Consider the following 24,160-nt stretch of genomic DNA (forward strand, 5'->3'; position numbering starts at 1 on the left):
GGTGGGAGAGAGGAGACTGGCCTGAAGATTACCTTTCAACATAACATTACCCATATTACTGTTTTTCTTCTTCTTGCTCTAAATGAAATGCATAATAATCAGTCAGTTGAGGTCAGGATGACAAGTTATAACTCAGAGACCCTGCTAATTTATTTTCTATTTCATACAACAAAATGTTAATAGGAAGAATAACACTCAGGTTAAACAGAAAAATATGATTTTGATAATTAGTTAAAATGGCTTCTTTTTCATATAATTGCTCAAGTATTTTAAGAAGGTTTAGTAGGTAAAATAGCTTAATGTTATAAAACTTAGAAAAATAAACTGAAAAGTTCAAACATAACTCCTTAGTCCCTTACTTCAAAAACTTAGGCATTTGTTTTGGAGGCTGTGCCATGGTTAAGAGAGGCCATGAGATAATATCAATTTTATCCAATTTCCTAAAATGTCAATTTTACTTCTTCTGAAATGTCAACTTTACTGAAAGGAATGGGAATGATGAGAGAAATCTTTATTAAACCTGAATATAACACAAAGTAGAGTCCAACAATCACGCTTAATTTTAAAAATGAAAAATTTTAAGAGCTTTGTTCCTTTGGCCCATGTTCTTAGATTTTGCTGAGAGGAGCTAAAGATTAATTCTTCACCTTCTTTGTAAAACTATAAAGAACTGCACTGATTTAATTCTCTTTAGTATAAATTATTATACATGATTAAATATTATACTTTTCTGATAATAAAAAATACTAAGACTCAACTCATATTATGGGCTCTTCTCTGACAAGCTCAATAACGATCAGCTTTCAAATGTTTTTTTCTATATTCCTTGTCACAATAATGTTTGTTTTACAGAAACATAAGGACTATGCCTTATTTATCATCTTACACTCCACAAGCCCTGCAGGATGCCTTCAACGATTGTTTAATAAGTCATTTTATAAATAAATAGTACTCTTTGATAATTTTATTAAGCCTATTAGAGCAAAGAGGGGTAGCTGATAATCATAATGATAATAAGCATTTACTGTTGCTTTGCTCAGTCGTGTCCGACTCTTTGTGACCCCATGGACTGTAGCCTACCAGGCTCCTCTGTCCATGGGATTTTCCAGGCAATAGTCCTGGAGTGGATTGCCATTTCCTTCTCTAGGGGATCTTCCCAACCCAGGGATCGAACCTGGGTCTCCCACATTGTAGACAGACACTTTACCATCTGAGCCATCAGGGAAGTTCTTAACTGTAATACTAAAGCACAAATGAAAAATTAGTTTTTATAATGAAAAGATTACTTCCTTTTAAATACAAGGACAATGTTTTTTTAATCTTTCTGGACCTCATGGTATCCAGCATGTTTTCCATATATAAAGTGAAAGTGAAAGTCGCTCAGTTGTACCTGACTCTTTGCGAGCCTATGGACTATACAGTCCATGGAATTCTCCAGGCCAGAATACTGGAGTGGATAGCCTATCCCTTTCTCCAGTGGATCTTGCCAACCTAGGAATCGAAATGGAGTCTCCTGCATTGCAGGCGGATTCTTTACCGACTTAGCTACGAGGGAAGCCTGTGTGTGTGTGTGTGTGTGTGTGTGTGTGTGTGTGTGTGTGTGTGTGTGTATATATATTTATGGCACCCAATAAATGCCTAAAGGACAATATCCATAGTTTAGATTCTAAATCTTTGTGTGATATTTGTTTTTATTTCTGCCCATCACAGTAATATAGTATAGTAGATTTATAGTACTATAAATATATTTATAGTAATTTAGTTAATTACTATTTATAGTAATATAAATCTTACTATGTTATGAGTAAAAGATATCTAAACATATCCCCATTGGCCTACTGGGATTAAAGTAGAAGGTGGGTAAAGACAGGACTTTTAACCAACAATTCTCTTACAGACTCCTAAAATTTCTTGCACAGCTCCCTTTTCTCTAAAAATGTGACAAAAGCCCAAGAGTTCAATTTAAGAGTAACTGCCATTCAGAAGTTTGACATTTTTTGAACAAGTCTGAGCAAGAAAGTAATGCTCCAAAAGGACTGAATAAAAGGTATAGTATTTGCTATTTCAAATAAAGACTAAATATAAACTTGATCAGAATATAAAATCCATAACTACACAATTTTTAAAAAGAAAGCTAAGATATAAGAACCAGGGATATGGATACCTGTAAGTGTAGAGGAAGGCCAGATGAGGATGGAATAATTTAAATACACTAGTTTAGAAAGACAAATTTAAAATGACTTATCTTAAATTAGAATGAATCTTAAAATTCATAATCACTCCTATCTCCTCCATGCATACAACATGTCATTAATTTACTATCTGTATATACTCTATCTTCTAACATAATTCTGTTATCAAAGATAATTAACATTGCAAAAACTGCATACATGTCTCAAAATGAAAGTTAGCTAACTGGTTATTTAATAGGTGCCCATTTTCGAACTAAGGACTAATAAAAACAGGATACAGAAAACAAATATAGAAAGAAAATTAGGACACATAACTCATATAGCAAATGATTCATGGAAAATAAATTTTAATTTATGAGATTAACTTTCAAAACAGGCATCATGCTTTTAAAAGTATTAATATATATAATCTTAAAACAATGACAAATATGTTCTTTTCCCTGTAGGAAAAATTATTAAAAATAAAAGAGAAAATGTTTTCAGGTTTAAATTATTACAAGAAAGCAGCAAACTATGAAGAAAAAAATGATTACACAATATACGACATGTCACACTTTATCAAAAATAAAAATATTAAATACACTCATTTATCAAGTACTTACTGAATACCTACTGTTTCAGGTCATGCAAGACAATAATAAATAAGTCTGTCTTCAAAGAAGCCACAATCTAGTGGGATTGATATGGGTGGCTATTTTCATCACTGTGATACTAAAAATACTACATTCTTCCTAGACATTAACTTTTCCTGCATCATAAAAATTTCCAGGTTTAAAGTTTAATAACAGAATAAAATTCTTCAACTTTTCAAAATGTTAAGTCTTCATAAAGAATTTTAGAAGTCACCTACTAAAGTACAGATTCCCAATTATAGTTTAGTTCATTTTCTTAGTCAACACACTCCTTCAAGAAACATTTATACCTACGGTAGGCAAACCAGTACAATGCAACGTATCAGTTCAACTCCTGTGCATTTTTATAAAACTACACAGATTAGTTCCTTAAAAAGTGAGGATATAAATGGGTAATAAGATCCTTGGTTTAACTTAAAGACAAAAGAACTATAACTCTGAGTACGGGTCATTGACTAGAGTCAGAATGGTGTTGCTGTGTATAAAATATACAACTTTTAAAAGTGATTAAATTATTAAAGGAATATGGGTTTATACTAGATCAGAAGCAAATAATTTACAAAGTGACTAACACTTGGAAATACCACATATAAGTGTTTCCAAGAATGAAATCTGTCCCAATTTTAAATTGCCACAACACTGTAGCACAAGGTTACATAAATATAAAACAATATAGAAGAGGGGTTAAGAGTACAGGCTCTGGACCTAGACTGTTCAGATATGGGTTCCATTACTAACTAAGCTATGCAAGCTTTACTTCTCTGCACCTTGAGGTCTCATAAGTAGAACGGTAGAGAAGATTAAATGACTTCACATATGTAAAAGGAATCAGAGCAGTGCAAACACTATAAAATGTAAAAAATACTATAAAAGTGTTTTGTCCTTACATACCTATAAGGCTCTCAATGTGTAGGTTTAATTGGTCATTTGAAAATAGAAATGTTTATGGAAAAGTATGTTAAGTCAGAAGTTTTTCCAGGCTCTGCAGAAAATAGCTACAAATAACTGAAATAAATTTTCATACATAAATATGCTACACTAAATTCTTCAACAATTAAAGTGTTACAATAAAGGAAAACAATATATGACTATTATATTGAAATACTAACAAACTCTAAGTGAATGTAAATAATAATATATGTACAGGATGTTCATCAATTTCTATCAAATACATAATATATTTGAGATGTTAAGCAGGTAAATGTTCCGATAATAATTACCTCAACAGCATCATCATACATTTTTCTGGCTTCATGGTCTGTTTTATCTGACATCAACCATGCTTTTAGTAAGTACTCATAAAAACTGTCTCCTAGCCCGCCAACTGATGTATGATCTGCAACAGAAAAAGGATGGAGGTGGAAAAAAGAGAAGATAGAGGACAAAAAATAATATTTTTTAATTACAATGACTATATTACATATCAATAATTTAAACATTATATTGACAGCCCTATTGCCAACATACTTCAAATTTAATCCAGTAGGACAGTACCATAATCACTCTTCTCTACATCTGAACCCAATTTTCTAGAAAATCTTTTTCTGCTGGATGTGAAATTTTACATGGTTAGTAGTCTTTTTCAATTATTGATGAGTACGTGGAAGAACACCACTGATGGGAATGTAAAATGGTACATCCACTTTGGAAAACAATTTGGCAGTTTCTTTAAAAGATAAACATATATACCTACCATAAAATACAAATATTCCACTCTTAGATTTTTACTCATGAGAAAAAAAGGACATACATCCACTAGAAGGCTTGTGTGTTCACAGCACTTTTTTGTAACAGCCCCAAAGTGAAAATAACCCAAACGTCCATCAACAGGTGAATGGATAAACAAATTGTAGTATTCCACAAAGTGGGATTATATTCAGAACTACTGATACACACAACATGGATGAAGCTCAAAATAATTATGCTGAGTTAAAGGAGCCAGAAAAAATGAAAGTACATATAAAGGACTGCATTTATAGAAGAGTCTAAAAAATACAAACCTATCTATAATGATAGAAAGCAGATCACTGGTTGCTTGAAAAAGGAGTGAGAAGGGGAGTAAGGAAAAAAAATCATAAAGGCGTTATGAGGAAGTCTTTTGGGGTGAACATATGTTCATTATTTTGATGGTAGTGATAGTTTTCTTAAGTTTATACTTATTTTAAAGCTTATTGAACTGTATACTTCAAATACATACAGCTTATTGTATGTCAATTTTACCTTAATAAAACTGTTTTTACAAAAGCAAGTAAACAAAATAAAAAGGATATTTGGAATCAGTCCAAATCGATCAGTAATATCAACAAATTTAATTCGTTTTAATTCATCTTTTAAAATAAACTGAGACTCACTCTGCAATTTTTTTTAGTTCTATCTTCTTAATCTATATAAATACTTTTTACTAAAGACATACATAAATACTAAAATTGTGCAGGAAATTAAAAAGATATGGTGAAAAGACAGATGAGGATGGATAAGAGTTTTATACAGAAGATTTAAGGAGAGTAAAGAAAAAGAAAGTAAACTGATCAAAGTTAGAGCTGTCAGGGGTACTGGTGATCCAGTTAGAATTGGAAATAATAAATCTGTAGTCATCTTAGTCGTTGAGTTGCGTCTGACACTTTGCAAGCCTGCCAGGTTCCTCTGTACACGGGATTTTCCAGGCAAGAATATTGGAGTGGGTTGCCATTTCCTTTTCCAGGGGCTCTTCCTGACCCAGGGATCGAACCCAGGTCTCCTGCATTGCAGGTAGATTTACTGTCCGAGCCACTAGGGCCCAGTTTTGTTATAAATTTGTAGTGACTTTAACCTTTATTATTGATGATTTTCATGAGCAATGCTCAGCTGACTATAGATGAATGGAAAAGGTACATGGCTGAGTTGATACAAGCATTGGATTTGTAGGACAGATAACACAGAAGACTAAAGGTATTCTCACATTGGTTCAGATACTACGCAGTCTAGGCTGGATAGGAAAGGAAGCAACAGGTGATCTTTATTTCACTGTTCACCTATTGCACCCAGCCAGTAAAATATCAGCTGACCTGAGAGTCGGGAATACCAGACCACCTGACCTGCCTCTTGAGAAACCTATATGCAGGTCAGGAAGCAACAGTTAGAACTGGACATGGAACAATAGACTGGTTCCAAATAGGAAAAGGAGTACGTCAAGGCTGTATACTGTCACCCTGCTTATTTAACTTATATGCAGAGTGCATCATGAGAAACGCTGGGCTGGAAGAAGCACAAGCTGGGATCAAGATTGCCAGAAGAAATATCAATAACCTCAGATATGCAGGTAACACCACCCTTACGGCAGAAAGTGAAGAGGAACTAAAAAGCCTCTTGATGAAAGTGAAAGAGGAGAGTGAAAAAGTTGGCTTAAAGCTCAACATTCAGAAGACAAAGATCATGGCATCTGGTCGCATCACTTCATGACAAATAGATGGGGAAACAGTGGAAACAGTGTCAGACTTTATTTTTCTGGGCTCCAAAATCACTGCAGATGGTGACTGCAGCCATGAAATTAAAAGATGCTTACTCCTTGGAAGGAAAGTTATGACCAACCTAGATAGCATATTCAAAAGCAGAGACATTACTTTGCCAACAAAGGTCCGTCTAGTCAAGGCTATGGTTTTTCCAGTGGTCATGTATGGATGCGAGAGTTGGACTGTGAAGAAGGCTGAGCGCCAAAGAATTGATGCTTTTGAACTGTGGTGTTGGAGAAGACTCTTGAGAGTCCCTTGGACTGCAAGGAGATCCAACCAGTCCATTCTGAAGGAGATCAGCCCTGGGATTTCTCTGGAAGGACTGATGCTAAAGCTGAAACTCCAGTACTTTGGCCACCTCATGCGAAGAGTTGACTCATTGGAAAAGACTCTGATGCTGGGAAGGATTGGGGGCAGGAGGAGAAAGGGATGACAGAGGATGAGATGGCTGGATGGCATCACTGACTCGATGGACGTGAGTCTGAGTGAACTCCGGGAGTTGGTGATGGACAGGGAGGCCTGGCATGCTGCGATTCATGGGGTCGCAGAGAGTCGGACACGACTGAGCGACTGAACTGAACTGAGAGTCTACTTTACTATTATCCCCAAATTCACAATTTTCACCATCAATGAGAAGCTCTGCATTGCTTGTCAAGTTTTCTATGACCCCTTGATTTGTGATCTTTCCCATTCCCTAAAGCAGAGATTTTAAATCTCTTTTTCAAAAGACCTCTAAGGGACTTCCCTGGCAGTCTAGTGGTTAAGAATCTGTTTTGTAATGCAGGGGATCTGCATTTGATCCCTGGTTGTGGAACTAAGATCCCCATGCCACGGAGCAACTAGGCCCGTGTGCTGCAACTACCGAGCCTGTGTGTTCTAGAGCTCATGTGCCACAACTCGAGAGTCCGTGCTCTGCAATGAAGATCTGCGTGCTGCAACTAAGACCCAACATGGGAAACTAAATAAAGAATAATAATAAAAAAAGACCTCAACAGCTCTACCTATTCCTTAATCTCAGCAGACAAACAAAAGTTCAAATTCATAGAAAAAATACAGATCACTAACCCCAAAAATGCATCTTTCAACTATCTGTACCCCCATCTATTAATTTATCTGTTTCTTTTGCCTGTTAAAGAGGAAAAAATGTTCCTTCTCTACTCAATACACTCTACCTAGCTCTGAACACTAACCATTTCCGTTTCCTTTTCAGGAATCTCTCTCTTGGTTTATCTTTAACTTCTACCTGTCAACTGAAACTACCTCTTATTATTAACATCTTAAAATAATCTAATCTTTCCTGACTCTACCATAATCTTTTGGTTTGTTATCTACCAGGTATTTACTGAAAGGATGAAGAAAGAGAAGTCATGGATGAACTCTAGATTTCTTGCTGGGGAAAATGACTGAATGAACAGCAGCCCTCTTCCCTGAAATTGGGAATACTAGAGGGGGAAATGACTTAAAGTGGAAGGAGTCTGAATCTTGGGCATGATGAATCTGAGGGACTAAATGGATATCTAAATGGGTATAACAAACATGGAAATCCAGAGAGATAAGTTAGCAGTATACCTTTGGGAGTTATAAAATTGGGATTTATAAAAATGTATCTAAGCCATCGTGGAGTTCACCCAGACAGCATGTAAGACATGATCAAAGGACACAAATGGTCCTTTGGAACATTAACAGTTATAAAAGTAATTAAAATAATGTGTAGGGCATTTTAAAATTTTGCACTTTGGCCTCACACATATATTTCTCAATATATTGTAGATCTAAGGATTAACAAATGAGCAGGAGAAGAAAACATAAAAAATTAAAGTAGATGAATTAATGAGAAAAACCTTGGAAAGGTAAATGTCTTGTCATCAGTTTAGAGGCAATGATTTTTAGATATGTGAATTATTGCCAGGGTTTACAGATTTAGTTACAGGTTACTTAGGTTATAGGATGCAGTCCCAGTCCTGCCTAACAGGTTCTCATCAGCTCTTCTAGAATGTCATTTCAGTAGATGTTTATATATTCAATAAATAAATTCACAGCAGAAGCCTGAGATCCTTAGTTAACTATGGAATTTATCACCCAGTAGTCTGACTTTATTTGAACCACTAACCCATGCCCGCCTTGGTGTCAAATTTGATGTACCATGTCACTCCATGATCCGTTTGAAATTCAGAAACTGATAACACTTTAGAAAGTACTACTAAATACCAATGGTTACATTTTCTGTCTTAACATAAAGTTAATGAGGTTCTAAGAAGCTAATTCTTGAAGTATTCTTATAGGAAATTCTAGAATAAACAGATCTGTACCATATGCTTTATAGTTTATGAAGTATTTTTTATTTATTTTTTTAAATATATTCATTATCTCATAAACATGATTCACATAACTGTCTTAATAAAATAAGTACAAATAACAGATGAAGGAACAAAGGCATGGGGTTAATTAACTTATCTAAATTATCAGGCAGAAAAACCTGGATTAGTCTTTCAACTCCAAGTATTATACCCATTCTTACTTTTTCACATTTTAAATCAGTAGTATGAAATTTAATGAATCAGTAATGATGTTTCCTATATCTTCTTCACTTAAGTCATTAAATGGCATAGGTTAAGTACTGTACATAGAAAACTAGTGAAAAAATGAAGCAAAAAAAAAAAGATATTAATGATGTGCCTTTAAATCTAGGTTGCTTACTACATTCTTTTATATCTGTTGCTAAGTACTTTTCCTGGAGGTAATTACCATAATTCTTCTGTGATTGCTGTGTGCATGTCACAGACATTATCATTACTCTAATTATAATACAGTTAGCCAAAGCTGAATTGTTAAATTTCAGTTCAATTCACTGTTTGTTTTGCAGACTATTTATAGTTATGACAGATGCCTACTGCTCAAAGATAATAATGGAATTTGATATACTTTTCAGAAGCTGATATGAAATATACAGAAATACTAGAAGGAACAAACTGGACAATTTAATAAGGACTGCAGCTGCTAAAGGGATATCAGGGTAGCTCCCCTAAAATTGTAAAGACCTCTTGCCAAAACAACCAGTGAATAGTTCTTTTTATAACATTCTCAAAATTAATAACTGCTGTGGGTGAAGAAATTCTAAAGAAGTAATCTGGATTCGTTTTGTGGGAAAAAAACAAGTATGACTAAAAGAATTGTTTTTTACTGCAATTTTTACTATGGTAAATATATGCATATAACATGAATGTTGCCATTTTTACCATTTTTTAAGTGTACTATTCAGTAGCATTAATTACATTCACAATGTGGTACAAACATTGTCATTATTTCCAAAACTTTGTCATCATCCCAAACAGAAACGCTACACCTATTAAGCAATAACTCCATTCTCCTCTCATCCAAGCCCCTGATAACCCCCAATACACTTTCTGTCTCTCTAAATTTGACTACTCTAGCTATTTGATATAACTGCAATTATATAATATTTGTCATTTTGCAACTGGCTTTCATTTTAGATTAATATTTTCAAGGTTCATCTATGTTGTAGCATGTGTAAGAACTTCATTCTTTTTTACAGTTAAAAAACATACCATTGTATGTATATACCACATTTTATTTATCCATTTGAAGGATACTTTCTTGTTTCCACCGGGATTGTGAATAATGTTGCTGTGAACACTGGCATGCAAATATCTCTCTGTGTCTTTGCTTTCACATCTTTTGGGTATCTATCTTGCAGTTGAATTGCTCGATCATATGGAATTTTATGCTTAACTTTCTGTGAAACCACCAAACTGTTTTTCACAGTGGCTACACCATTTTACATTCCCACTAGTAGCATGAGAGGGTCCCAATTTTTCCACATCCTCACCAGCACTTATTATCTGTCCTTTTGATTACAATCTTCCTAGCAGGTGTGAAGTGACATCTCATTATGCTTTGATTTGCATTTTCCTAATGAATAATGATGTTGAGCATTTTTTTTTCATGTGTTTATTTTCCATTTGAATATCTTCTTTGGAGAACACTTTATTCAAGTTCTTTATCCACTTTTTAATTGAGCGTTTGTCTTTTTGCTGTTGAGTTTGAACATGAGTTTGAGAAGTTCTTTATACATTCTGGATATTAAACCCTTATCAGATATATGGTTTGCAAGTATTATTTATTTACAAATAAACTCTCATTCTGTGGGTTGTCTTTCAATCTCATAACAATATCCTTTGATGCACAAATGTTTCTAACTTTAATGAAATCCAATTTATTTTTTCTATTGTTGCCTGTACTTTTGAAGAAATCACTGCCAAATCCAAGGTCATGAAGATTTGTCTTTCTAAGAGTTTTATAGTTTTGGTTCTTCAATTTAGGGTCTTTGATGCATTTTGACTTAATTTTTGAATCTGGTATAAGGTAAGGGCCCAACTTCATTCTTTTTCATGTGGCTATCCAGTTTTCACAATACCATTTGATGAAGAGAAAGAGTTATAATTTTAATTAAGATGCCATCAATGAGATACTGTTGGTCATTTGAAAGGCTGGCAATTCTCAAACAGTGTTTTATTTTTCAGTATTCTAAGATTTTGGTGTGCAAGAGAGCATCTTCTTATTCAAAAATGCTTTTACTTCAAAAGTAACATATATCCATTATCAGATTAGGTTAACAGAGGTAAACAAAATTAGAAAATAAAAACAAACATTCAGGAAAAAAACACAGGAAACACTCTGGTTCCTATTTTTGTGGTGTTTGTTTTCTCTCTTTTGCTAAATATCTTTCTGCTGCTGCTGCTGCTAAGTCACTTCAGTCATGTCTGACTTTGTGCGACCCCATAGACGGCAGCCCACCAGGCTCCCCTGTCCCTGGGATTCTCCGTGCGAGAATACTGCAGTGGGTTGCTGGTTCCTTCTCCAATGCATGCATGCATGCTAAGTTGCTTCAGTCATGTCCGACTCTGTGCGACCCCACAGACGGCAACCCACTAGGCTCCCCTGTCCATGGGATTCTCCAGGCAAGGATACTGGAGTGGGTTGCCATTTCCTTCTTCCAAATATCTTTCTAGGTACTTCATATTTATCTATGTCAAACATTCTAATAACATAAATTTTAATGTCTATATAGTATATCACACCTGGAGGGACTATAACTTAACCAAATCTCTTTCACAAGTTTAAAAACTGCACTGTCCAATGTGGTAGGCTTTAGTCACAAATAGCTAATTAAATAGAACATTTTCTTCATCACAGAAAGTTCATTCCATTGAACAGGAGTGCTTTAGAATGTTTCCAAATTATCCCTATTTTATATATGTGTGTGTGTGTGTGTGTGTGTGTGTGTGTATACATACACACACACACACAGGTCTGAAAATTTTTTGGAATGAATGTCTAGAAATGAGTCACTGCTTCAAAGGTCATACAAATTTTCATATTTTCTGAAGCACTGGATATACTGGGATATGTCCATTCTGTTTATTAATTTAATAGAAAAAGAATAGTATCTTCTGTTTAAAAGCTTCACTGATTTGCTTAGGGACACAGTAAAGTGGAAAGACAGCAACAAAGGTCTCTGATGACCAAACTACGGAGATGCTACAAACATGGTACTAAACATAGTCCTTTGTACATTCTACTAAAGCAGCACAGAAGGAGTGCACTGTCTCTATGTGTCACTTATCTTCGATAGCACCACTCTTAGGATTAAATAGGAACATCTGTATTCTGTCCATTTGTGTTTTGCTCTTTCATAAACTAACTACAAGAGATTAGTTTCATGTTTTTCATGAAAACTTTATTTAATGTTTCTAAAAAATCAGTTCCTTCAAAGATCAGTTCTAAAACTCTAATGAGATATCATCAACCCCTTCACAAACAAAACACAGTCTCCGGAAACAGAGGAAATCACTTCTACCACAGTCTCACCTAACAACTGGTACATTTCCTTTACTACAACATTTATTTCATTATACAAACCCTGCCTGCTAGCCCGAGAGCTGCCTGAATTCAAAATCCTATATATTCTTTCCCAATCTCCAGTCTCATCCAAAAGTCTGGTAAATAACAGACACTGATGCTGTTGTTCACTCAGTCATGTCTGACTCTTTGTGACCCCATGGACTGTAGCACGCCAGGCTTCCCCGTCCTTCACCATTTCCCAGAGCTTGCTCAAACTCATGTCCATTGAGTTGGTGATGCTATCCAACCATCGCATCCTTTGTCGCCCCCTTCTCCTCCTGCCTTCAATCTTTCCAGCATCAGGGTCTTTTCTAATGAGTTGACTTATTGCATCAGGTAGCCAAAGTACTGGAGCTTCAGTTTCAGGATCAGTCCTTCCAATAAATATTCAGTATTGATTTCCTTTAGGATGGACTGATTTGATCTCCTTGCAGTCCAAGGGACTGATTCTCAAGTGTCTTCTTTAACACCACAGTTCAAAAGCATCAGTTCTTCGGCACTCAGTCTTCTTTATGGCCCATGTCACACATCCAGACAGGACTACCAGAAAAACCATAGCTTTGAATACACGGACCTTTGTTGGCAAAGAAATGTCTCTGCTTTGTAACATGCTGTCTAGGTTTGTCATAGACGCTTGCTTTTCTTCCAAGGAGCAAGTGTCTTGTAATTTCATGGCTTTAGTCACCATCTGCAGTGATTTTGGAGCCCAAGAAAATAAAGTCTGTCACCGTTACCTTTTAAAATGAATGATCAGACGTGGCTTGTCTAAGAGCAAGCACACTATTTTCCAGTCATTTAACACACACAACTCTTCTACATAATACTTAACTACTTATCTCAAGCAATGCTCTTATTTATACCAAGATATAGTTCACAAACAAGGGCTTAAAAGTATAACCCTTTGCAAACATCACACTATATTTTAGCTAAGTACTTACACATACGTGAAATAAAATACTCTTGTGAGATGGGTTATTAATATCTCCATTTTAAACATATAAAAACTGAAACTACAAGACATGAGAAACTTGCCAAAGGTTACAGGACTAGCAGATCATAGGGTTAAATACAATCTGGGGTTTCTAATACTACATGTAGTGTACTTATCACTATATCAAGCACAAGTTTTCAGACTATATTTCAACAGAGCATCAGTGGTCAATACTTACATTGACCCCAGCGACCTGTTCTTGGGTTCAAATAATTTGGATAAAGACCATTTGGACGATCCATTTTCTGAAGTAGTTTCCGAATGTGCATGACCTAAGCAAGATAAAGAATGCAATCATGAAAAAAAATCACTAAAGTTTTATATTAATCTGGGCTTTGTTTTTTTTCTCTCACTCAGAACCTACATTCCTACCGCCCCACTGTGTGTGTATGTGAGATAGACAATAAGGCTTCTCTTTTTTAAATGACTCATTATTTTTATAAGATAGAACATGAGCATTATTTAAAAATAATAAATAAGCAACAATAAAGCACAAAGAAAAAGGCATAGAAACCAATTTAAATTTCAACATTCTACTCTCCAGAAATAGTCATCAGAAACACCACTGGTAAACATTATTCTAGACATATTCAATATGTACATAACTAAATGTTAAGAACAGAAACAATTTCATAAAAATATAATCATAATAGAATATTTGTAATAAAAAGTATGAAACCACTCTGAAGTTAATAGATGAAAAAGTAAAACTAAATTGCTGAACCTTAAATATTGATTCCATAATAGACATCCCTAAATTCCTAGAATTCCTAAACTTCAAATTCCTAAAAGATATTCCTTAAGTTAAGGGGGGAAAATCATGAAATACATTAAGAAGCTGGAGGCTTTTCCAGGGACTTCATTTTGATTCATCTCTAGATTGGATGATGGATTTTTTAAGTGCTTAAAAAAATTTTTTTAAAGCACAAACGTGTTCTTTCTTGTATTCTTGTTTCAGAATGTTATCATCACATCTGAATGATAACCTAGTTGGCATAAATGACTTGAGGAAACATTTTTTTATTCACAGGGCCTTATACATACACTTCACTATTTTCTGGACTTGAGCATAGCACCAACCCTTTAATTCACAGTTTCCAATCTTCTTTTATTCAACTGGATTCTGTCATCGTGGAGTTTTAGGAATTGGCTCAGGGATGCTTATTACTTGTGTTCTTACATCTTTGAGACCAAATCTATGTACAACAATCTCAATCTGAATAATTCCATTAACCAGGTTTAGTCAGTTCTCTCACCTTCTGAAAATTATGCATACATTAAATCCCCTCTGCTTCTTTTCCACATTTATCATTTCCTTTGCAAACCTTTTTACCTATCTTTTAATTTCCATGTTCACTAGCTTGTCTCCATTCTGCCTTCCAAGTCTCTCACTATGTTTTGAAGGCGTTCTTTGTATTACTTCCATTTTGTCCTTCATTTTGACTATGACTTAATTTTTTCTTACACTGTATTACTGATATGGCATCTTATTATCTCTGCGCACCTGTATCTCTGTTTATATTCTGGTTTCACATAAATGAGAGCTTCATTATCTTCTCTCTCATGGTGATGCTTGGTCAGGTCTTCAATTGTTGTTTTCTGATAAATATCTTTTGGCCATCATTTATTTTTCACATTCCTTCCCTTTTTTTCTGGTAATATTTTTGTATAAATTCTGTATGTGTTCTTTTTTGATGACTTATTACTATTTTTCTTGAACCAGCAATTCACAAGAGTTTTGACATAAAAGGATAAGTAAAGTCCAGATGTGAATGTGGTTTCTTAAGCCTTTGTTTCTCATCAGGCAACTGAAACCAGCAATGCAGCACTAGAGAATCACTGTTACTCATTACTCTTCTGTCACTAAAGTATACAAGTACAAATACAGCTTGTCAGTGAGATCCTTAACTGATTTGTTTTTCCAGGTTCTCAACACATCATATTTAGCGGGGTCCAAAGAAGAGTCTACCATCAGTCTGTAGTCTGTTCCCACTGCTGCTAATGAGGATTTGGTTTTGTACCTCAAGATGTATTACTTACTTTAAAGAACTGTTCTATGAGCTTTTATTTTTGAAAGCTACAGCCACCAATATCCTCTCCTCAGTTACGCAAACTGCACTCTGACCTTGATTGCTTATGCCAACCTTTCTTCCTATTCTGTGACATGAAATATCAAGTATCTCAATTTTGTTAAAAACAAGTTAATAGTTCCATTTCTCCTTTTGTTGTTTTCAGGTGATTTCTATGCGTTAGGTTAAGATTTCTCCACTTAAGAAATATCATATGCTAGATTATCTGTTTTACGAATTTATCTTTTTAAAAAATCTCTTTATGTTTTTCCTTATTTTCACAACGATTATCTCTTGGCCTTTATTTCATGCCAATGATTCAGTTTTCAACTATGTACAGGTTAATGTTATTTTTCACTTATTTTACAGAAATATGTAAGGTCTCAATTTGCTTTTTTAGCTCTACTATCTTACTGTATTATTTTATTTTTGGTTTTATAAAATCTCAAGCTGGGTTCTTTGTCTCTTACATGCGCTCTACCACTCTGCTCTTGTTTCCTGCAGTATGTCTGCATAATTGCCATGCTTTTTCTTTCATCTCGTTCATGTTTAACTAGGTCAGCTCTGACCTGAACTTCAGATTGATACAGTGGAGCTGAACTGTCCTCAAATTCCTTCCTGTTGTGTGTATGTGGTGGGGGGTGGGGGTGGGGCAGGGGGCGGTGCATCTCCCCTCCAGGATACACTAAGATTTGGAATACTAGTGTACTAGCTCATTTCCTGAGGCCTAAGTGCTTATGGAGGACGGAGGGTGAGAACACATTTGGAGCTGTGGGCAGTTGTATACTATGGCACTTGTCTCCCTTGTAAGATTAACAGGGAATATCAGGAATTTATTGACTTTCTTTCTCTGCCCAGTAAGGATTCAGGATAGGGCAAGAGACAGACTTAAGATATCACAGCAGAAATCTTCTATTTTTTATGGCTATCACATTTATGACATAAGGTTTCAGCCTTTCCTTCTTTCATTGTTACTGATTAATTTTTGCTGGTCTTAATTATTTTTATTGTTATTGCTAATTTAATCAAGAAAGGGAAAATTCTGTGATTTGGCTCCCTTTTGCTATCTTTCAGAAGAATCTGAAAATTCTTCTGACTGATAAAATATTTCATACACAGAAAGGACTATATAGAGAGAGTCTAGTCATACTAAATTTAAGAAATACAACACGACATAACGTTTGCTATTCTGTTTACCATTACACATTCAAATATCATTGACTTTTTCTGAGATGTGGTCACAGTCTTGAATTTTACATTCGTTATTACCTTGATTCTATTAAAATCACTTTTGAATCCCTAAACAATATTCTCTTCAGCTCTGCTTCTTTTGAACTTTTTAAGAATTGTATTATACTCTTTTGATTAATGAATGTGACCATAATTAATTTATTTTCACTGCTGTATTGAATCTTATCATATAAACTGCTAATACAAACAATGATTTTATATGTATGAAGTAAATGTACACACCAAAGACTGGAATTATTGGGCCATAGAGTATATGTATTTTCAGCTTTACTAGATTTTGTATTTTAAATTTAAGTCTTTAATGCTCCTAGAATCGTTATCATCTAAAAAGGTACCATTGTCACACTTCCACATACATGTCGGGCTGTTTAAGGGCTATTTATTTTTTTTATCCAGAGAAGGTGATGGCACCCAACTCCAGTACTCTTGCCTGGAGAATCCCATGGACGGAGGAGCTTGGTAGGCTGCAGTCCATGGGGTCACTAAGAGTCAGACACGACTGAGCGACTTCACTTTCACGCATTGGAGAAGGAAATGGCAACCCACTCCAGTGTTCTTGCCTGGAGAATCCCAGGGACGGGGGAGCCCGGTGGGCTGCCATCTATGGGGTCTCACAGAGTCAGACACGACTGAAGTGACTTAGCAGCAGTAGCATTCTGTTTATCAGTTTTACTTGTCTCAATGCACCAACACTAATATTGGTAGTGTCGATAACTGAGTAATACAAACCCATCCATCATGTTTTTCTTCAGAAGTATTTTGAATGTTTCTCTCCTGTTTAAATTCTAGATACGTCTAGTCAAGTTTCATTAAAAAAAAAAAAAAGCACTGAGTAACTGACTGGCATTGAATTGAGGCTATAGATAAATCTGGAGGTAACTGAAATTTGTATGTTTTCCTATATATGAATATAATACATCTCTCCATTTACTTAGGGCCAACTCAATGTCATTTCAGAGAAGGCAATGGCACCCCACTCCAGTACTCTTGCCTGGAGAATCCCATGGACGGAGGAGCCTGGTAGGCTGCAGTCCATGGGGTCACTAAGAGTCAGACACGACTGAGCGACTTCACTTTCACTTTTCACTTTCATGCATTGGAGAAGGAAATGGCAACCCACTCCAGTGTTCTTGCCTGGAGAATCCCAGGGACGGGGGAGCCTGGTAGGCTGCCGTCTATGGGGTCACACAGAGTTGGATACAACTGAAGCGACTTAGCAGCAGTAGCAGCAGCAATGTCATTTAGTAGTTTTGAACTTTGCTCATCTGTTGTTAGATTTACTTGTGGAAAACTTATACTTTTGTTCCTACTACATAGATATGTTTTTATAAGTGATATATTTTTGCCTGCTACAGCTGGTATAGAGAAATACTACTGATTTTTAATATGTATATTGATCTTTTGGCTTCCCAGGTGGCGCTAGTGATAAAGAAACTGCCTGCCAATGAAAGTGATATAAGAAAGTGAAGTCAAAGGTGCTCAGTCATGTCTGACTCTGCGACTTCATGGGCTATACAGTCCATGGAATTCTCCAGGCCAGAATACTGGGGAGGGTAGCCTTTCCCTTCTCTAGGGGATCTTCCCAACTCAACCCAGGGATCAAATCCAGCTTTCTCACATTGCAGGCGGATTCTTTACCAGCTAAGCCACAAGGGAAGCCCAAGAATACTGTAATGGGTAGCCTATCCCTTCACCAGGAATTGAACCAGGGTCTCCTGCATTGAAGGTGGATTCTTTACCAACTGACCTATTAGGGGGAGATATAGGATCCCCTGGAGGAGGAAATAGCAACCCACTCCACTGTTCTTGCCTGGAGAATCCCATGGACAGAGGAACCTGGCAGGCTACAATCCATGGAGTCGCAAAGAGTAGGACATGACTAAAGCGACTGAGCACAGCACATCATGTTGATCTTATATTCAAAATATAAATTAAGCTCTTGTTTAATAATTTAAATGTGAAAGTGAGAGTCTTAGTTGCTCAGTCGTGTCCAACTCTTGCAACCTTATGGGCTGTAACCCGCAAGGTTCCTCTGATTATCTTAATATTTTAGGTAATCATTTAATCTGTGAGTAATTACTGTTTTCTTTCTCCTTTTCAATCTTTACCTTTTTGTTCACTCTGTCTTATTTTACCATACTGACTAGGAACTTCAGCACAATGCTAAATAGAGACTATAATGTAATTTCTTGAAAACTTACTAATGATTATATCTTCTCAGATAACAGAAAATATATCAAATCTGGTCTAAATATAAGATACATTTCTTTAATATAATTTTTAAAAAGGCAAATATTTTCTAAGTATTAATCAAATCTTTGGGGTAAAACCTAAAGGATTCTCTTATAACAAAGAAAAGAAAGCAAGAATACTAACCTTTTTGTAGTAAATTGGGTTTCCTGTCAAGTAGCTGAGGTGGACAAACTCCATATGTAGTGTGCCAAATTCAGCAAGAATGCTGCTTCCTGCAGATGCCCAGCCCCAGTTTCGTCCTACTCCACTGAATGAACGAAAAGGTAAAAGGAGACAGAATCGGGGAAAGACCAAAACATTTTTCAATGAGTATATAACTTTTAAATAACTCTCTCAGCAATTATTGCAAACACAATAGATTATTGTACCTAAAATCTTACTATTTTAAAATTATTTTGAATAGAATATTCACATGTCCTAAAAATCAAAACAATGTAAAAAGTATATGTTAAGTATTTCACCCCACTCTCATCTCTCTTCCCCTTACAGGCCCCAAATATAATCATTCATTAGCTTCTTATGTGTTAGCATAGAAATTTCTATGCATAAGTAAGCAATTCAAATACATATTCTTCTTTTCCCTCCTTTCTTAAAATACAGCAAAGTATACTTACTGCTCTGTATGTTAGATTTTAACTATTAAGATGTACCTCATTAGGCTTTCCAAAGGTTATAAACAAATTTCTTATATTTTTATCTACAAATGCATAGAATTCCAAGACATTAACGATTTTCAATTGAAATGTTTCTCATCCACACAAAAATGTGTGAGAGCATTCTAAGTTGTTTCAAACCTTGAAAGTACAACTCACATTTATTGTGCTGGGACCACTGATGCCACAGGACAGTATTATGACAAAGCACTGTCTTGCCTCCACTGCTGATAGTGTATGAAAACTACTACATTATACAAGTAGATAGACTTTAATCAATCCTCTATTAGTGGTCCTCTGGCACATTTCTAGTATTTTGCTATTATGAAAACTTTTATAGTGAATAATCTTGTGTGCACTTAATTTGTGCAGATATATTTCTAGGATATCTTCTTTTTTTTCCAGGGTGCCTTATAAATTTTTCACTGGAAGCCAAACTATATAAATGAAAAGTACAGACTCTTTGGATGCTATCCTCTTTCCCAGAAGGTTAAGCTTCCTCTGAAACATAGACTGAGTTACAGGCAGATAACCTTGGCTCTGAGCTTTGTTAAGGGTTAAAACTATTCTAGTTTTACCTGTACAGAAAGTGGCCCTATGGGATGTCAGCTGAAAGCCTGGGGGTGTTTACCAAGGGCCCTTCACCATGGCAGCTTCAAATACTGTCTCCTCAGTACCGTGTAGCTGCCAGTACCATATAGTTGTTAACCTTTCTTATTTATATCTACTTGTATACTGGCAATTCAATATGCTATGTTGTATTTATCTGTGTGGAGAAAACACTGAAATAGGTATCAGGATACCACTACCTCAAAGTTCTTTAATTTTTTGGTGCTATTTTTGCACTGTTTTTGAAATTATGAAAGGCAAATACCACTAACAGATTTTTTTGAAGCCAGACATGAGAAACAAAGAAGAAATATGGATACAGTAACTATGTAGGACAGTCATTCATTTCACAAATATAAAGTACCTATTCTTATCTGGGAGATATAACAGTGAACTCAGAGGGTAAAACGTCTGTCTGCAATGCAGGAGACTTGGGTTCAATCCCTGGGTTGGGAAGATCCCCTGGAGAAGGAAATGGCAACCCACTCCGGTATTCTTGCCTGGAAAATCCCATGGATGTAGGAGCCTGGTAGGCTACAGCTCATGGGGTCGCAAAGAGTCGGACATGACTAAGCGACTTCTCTCTTCTCTAACATATAACATTCCTGTTCCCATAATAAATGATAATTGTTACGAAGAAAATAAAACATAGAATACTGAGTTGAATAGAATAGAATACTGAGTACTAGTGATAGAGGAAGAGTTTAAAGACTTTATGTACAATGTTCAAAAAGTTTCTAAAATGACACAATTTAAACTGAGAACTGAATGATGAGAAGGAGCCAGTGATGAACAGATCTGGAAGAAGAGAATTCTCAGTAGAGGAAATAGCAGTTGGAATGGCCCTGAGAAAAAAACTTGGTTAGTGTGGCTAGATTGGAAATCAACCCTAAATATTTAATGCAAAGTCTGTTGCTGAAACTGAAGCTCCAATACTTTGGCCACCTGATGCAAAGAGCCAACTCATTGGAAAAGACCCTGATTCTGGGAAATATTTACGGCAAAAGGAGAAGTGGGTGGCAGAGGTTGAAATAGTTAGACAGCATCACCAACTCAATGGACATGAATTTAAGCAAATTCCAGAAGATAATAGAGGACAGAGGAGCCTGGCGTGCTACACTGCATGAGGTCTCGAAGACCTGGCTGAACAATAACAGTGTAGTCTGGCTGGAGCTCAGGAAGGAGAAATGATGATATAGGATGAGGCTAGAAAGCTGGGTATAATCTAGACTGTGTAGAAATTCTGTTGGCTATGGTGAAATTTTAAATTTAAGTATGAAGGAATATCATATACAATTTTAATGAATGTAACATAATATTTAAAGGATAGAGCATACCATTTAGAAAGATTACCTAGGCATTAGCAAGGTGAATGGATTATAGCACAGTCAAGTATAAATACAAAATCTCATTTCCATATAAAAACTTTCTATCTCAAAGTTTCATTCATAGTGCATATAAGCACTATCAAAACACTAAGTTCTAAAAAAAATTTTTCATATTTTTACATACAACCTCACAGGGCCCTCCACCTTGGCAGCCTTAGACATTAACCTGTCTTCCCAATACCAGTTCAGTTCAGTTCAGTCACTCAGTCGTGTCCGACTCTTTGCAACCCCATGAATCACAGCACGCCAGGCCTCCCTGTCCATCACCAACTCCCGGAGTTCACTCAAACTCATGTCATTCGAGTTGGTGATACCATCCAGCCATCTCATCCTCTGTCGTCCCCTTCTCCTCCTGCCCCCAATCCCTCCCAGCATCAGAGTCTTTTCCAATGAGTCAACTCTTCACATAAGGTGGTCAAAGTATTGGAGTTTCAGCCTCAGCATGAGTCCTTCCAATGAACACCCAGGACTGATCTCCTTTAGGATGGACTGGGTGGATCTCCTTGCAGTCCAAGGGGCTCTCAAGAGTCTTCTCCAACACCACAGTTCAAAAGCATCAATTCTTTGGCACTCAGCTTGCTTCACAGTCCAACTCTCACATCCATACATGACCACTGGAAAAACCATAGCCTTGACTAGATGGACCTTTGTGGGCAAAGCAATGTCTCTGCTTTTTAATATGCTGTCTAGGTTGGTCATAACTTTCCTTCCAAGGAGTAAGCGTCTTTTAATTTCATGGCTGCAATCACCATCTGCAGTGATTTTGGAGCCCCCCAAAATAAAGTCTGACACTGTTTTCACTGTTTCCCCATCTATTTCCCATGAAGTGATGGGACCAGATGCCATGATCTTAGTTTTCTGAATGTTGAGCTTTAAGCCAACTTTCCCAATACCAAGTAGCTGTTAAATTTTCTCCTTTTGCCCTTCAGCCTCCAAATGCTGTTTTCTAGTTTCTTTATATCTTTGTTCCGTGCATGTGCAGGCACAGAATCAGCCAACAATAGGAGGAAAATCTGTAGATAAATTTTGGGGCTTATCCTCTGCAATTCCTTCCTGATTTGAGATACTCATCCCTTGTATCTCAGCCCTTTTGGCAGTTCCAAAGCCTAACCACAGTCTTCTTTGCTCTACGTGAGCACTGTTTTAGGGTTGGCCTCAATCACACTCAATTTAGAACATACCCGTAGGGGAAAAGCCAGCTTTCTACAGCTGGCTTCAAGCAGGCCCTTTGGGTTCTCCCTTAGGTGTTGCTCTCCAATCCCTTCAAATCATTCTGTTGGGATTTTGTGATTACTTTTGATGGGAGAGTTAACCTGATATAAGTTACCTCAGGGCTGGAACTGGAAGTCTAGATTCATTAGAAAGTCATGGTTATTCCCACTAGAACTCTAAAACCATTCTCTAGGGTCGTTTCTACTTTTAGGAGGAAGTGAAAAATATAAATCTTTCTCTCATAGAAAGATGGACACTTTTGGTTTCAGCTCTTTTAGAACTAGTTGATTTTAATTTAAACTCTGTATCACCTAGAATAATATTAAATTAGGTCAGTCAAATGACAAATACAGAATATGAGCTTTTTTAGAGATAAGAATCTTAAAATTACCACTAAAATGTATGCAGAAAAGAGTAATACATGATTTGGTAGAAAAGTTGAAGTACATGCAGAAGATAAGGATATAACCTTAATACTGATGTAGCACATAGGCTCCTACTCCTGCCATTAATGAACTGAAAGACCTTGAGCAAGATATTTTCCTTCTCTGAGACTCAGTTTCCTCATCCATAATATAAGAATTTATGATAACTAGTTCACATGACTGTTAGGAAAATTAAAGACATTTAAGATTGTGAAAACACAATCTTAAACCTCACAAAGAGCCTAGTAAGAATAGTATCTCATGAGTTTTTGAATAATTTTATTCTAAGTTATTTTAACAGTTTATCTAGAGAAAAAAACTTCCTCAATCTGATAAAGGCAACTGATAAAAAAAAAAAGCTACAGCCAACATCATATTGATAATTAAAAAAAAAATATTATAAAAACATTTTACGGAAATCCAGGAGACTATAAAATACAGGTGAAGATAATCTTTTTAACCATGATTGAAAACTTCAAAGTTATAAAAGACATATTTGAATATATAAAAAATCAAAACTTAAGGATGAAAAATTATTATAAAAACAACAAACAAGTAGTAGAACAGGGGGAAAAGTAATTCTATAATCTGTAAGGCTCTTTTATAAGCTAACTAGAAAAACACAACTCAATCAACACTTAGAAACAGACAATTCACAAAAAACAATCTAGATGTCCAATAAATTTATGAAAAGGTGCTTGAATTCACTAAGCAGAAAATACAAATGAAAATAACAATAGTAACATTTCATAGCCATTATTCTCTTGAAAATTAAACAGAACATATACTTATAGACATTTTGGTATTCTCATATACTGTTGGTGGAAATATGATGAATTACAGCCTTTTGGAAAATATGTGGGGAGTAACTACTAAACTCAAAAATACATATATCCTTTGATCCAGCAATTGCACACTTGGGAAATCTATCCTACAAAAAAAAAAAAAGACATATGCCCTTTGATATAGCAATCATATTCTTCAGAATCACTTTCAGAAAAACTTCCTCTCTCTACAGGGATATATATGGTGGTGGTTTAGTCACTAAGTCGTGTTCGACTCTTGCGACCCCATG

At 35.7% G+C, this 24,160-nt stretch overlaps 1 protein-coding gene across 9 annotated transcripts in view; it reads right to left on the reverse strand.

The window, feature by feature from the left end:
* Positions 1 to 24,160, reverse strand: part of MAN1A2 (mannosidase alpha class 1A member 2) — a 148,983-nt gene that overhangs the window by 38,837 nt on the left and 85,986 nt on the right. For all 9 annotated transcript variants that reach the window (XR_008715633.1, XR_008715637.1, XR_008715636.1 and 6 more), the window contains 3 exons: positions 18,922 to 19,045; positions 13,404 to 13,497; positions 4,045 to 4,160 (listed from right to left, as the gene is read on the reverse strand). Coding sequence is in view for 4 of the 9 variants with exons in the window: in XM_055584610.1 (XP_055440585.1) it covers positions 4,045 to 4,160; positions 13,404 to 13,497; positions 18,922 to 19,045 (334 nt within the window). In the remaining 5 variants the exon portion in view is untranslated. The remainder of the gene's footprint in view (positions 1 to 4,044; positions 4,161 to 13,403; positions 13,498 to 18,921; positions 19,046 to 24,160) is intronic.

The sequence above is a fragment of the Bubalus kerabau genome, chromosome 6, assembly GCF_029407905.1.
Source record: "Bubalus kerabau isolate K-KA32 ecotype Philippines breed swamp buffalo chromosome 6, PCC_UOA_SB_1v2, whole genome shotgun sequence".
Classification (NCBI taxonomy): Eukaryota; Metazoa; Chordata; class Mammalia; order Artiodactyla; family Bovidae; genus Bubalus; species Bubalus kerabau.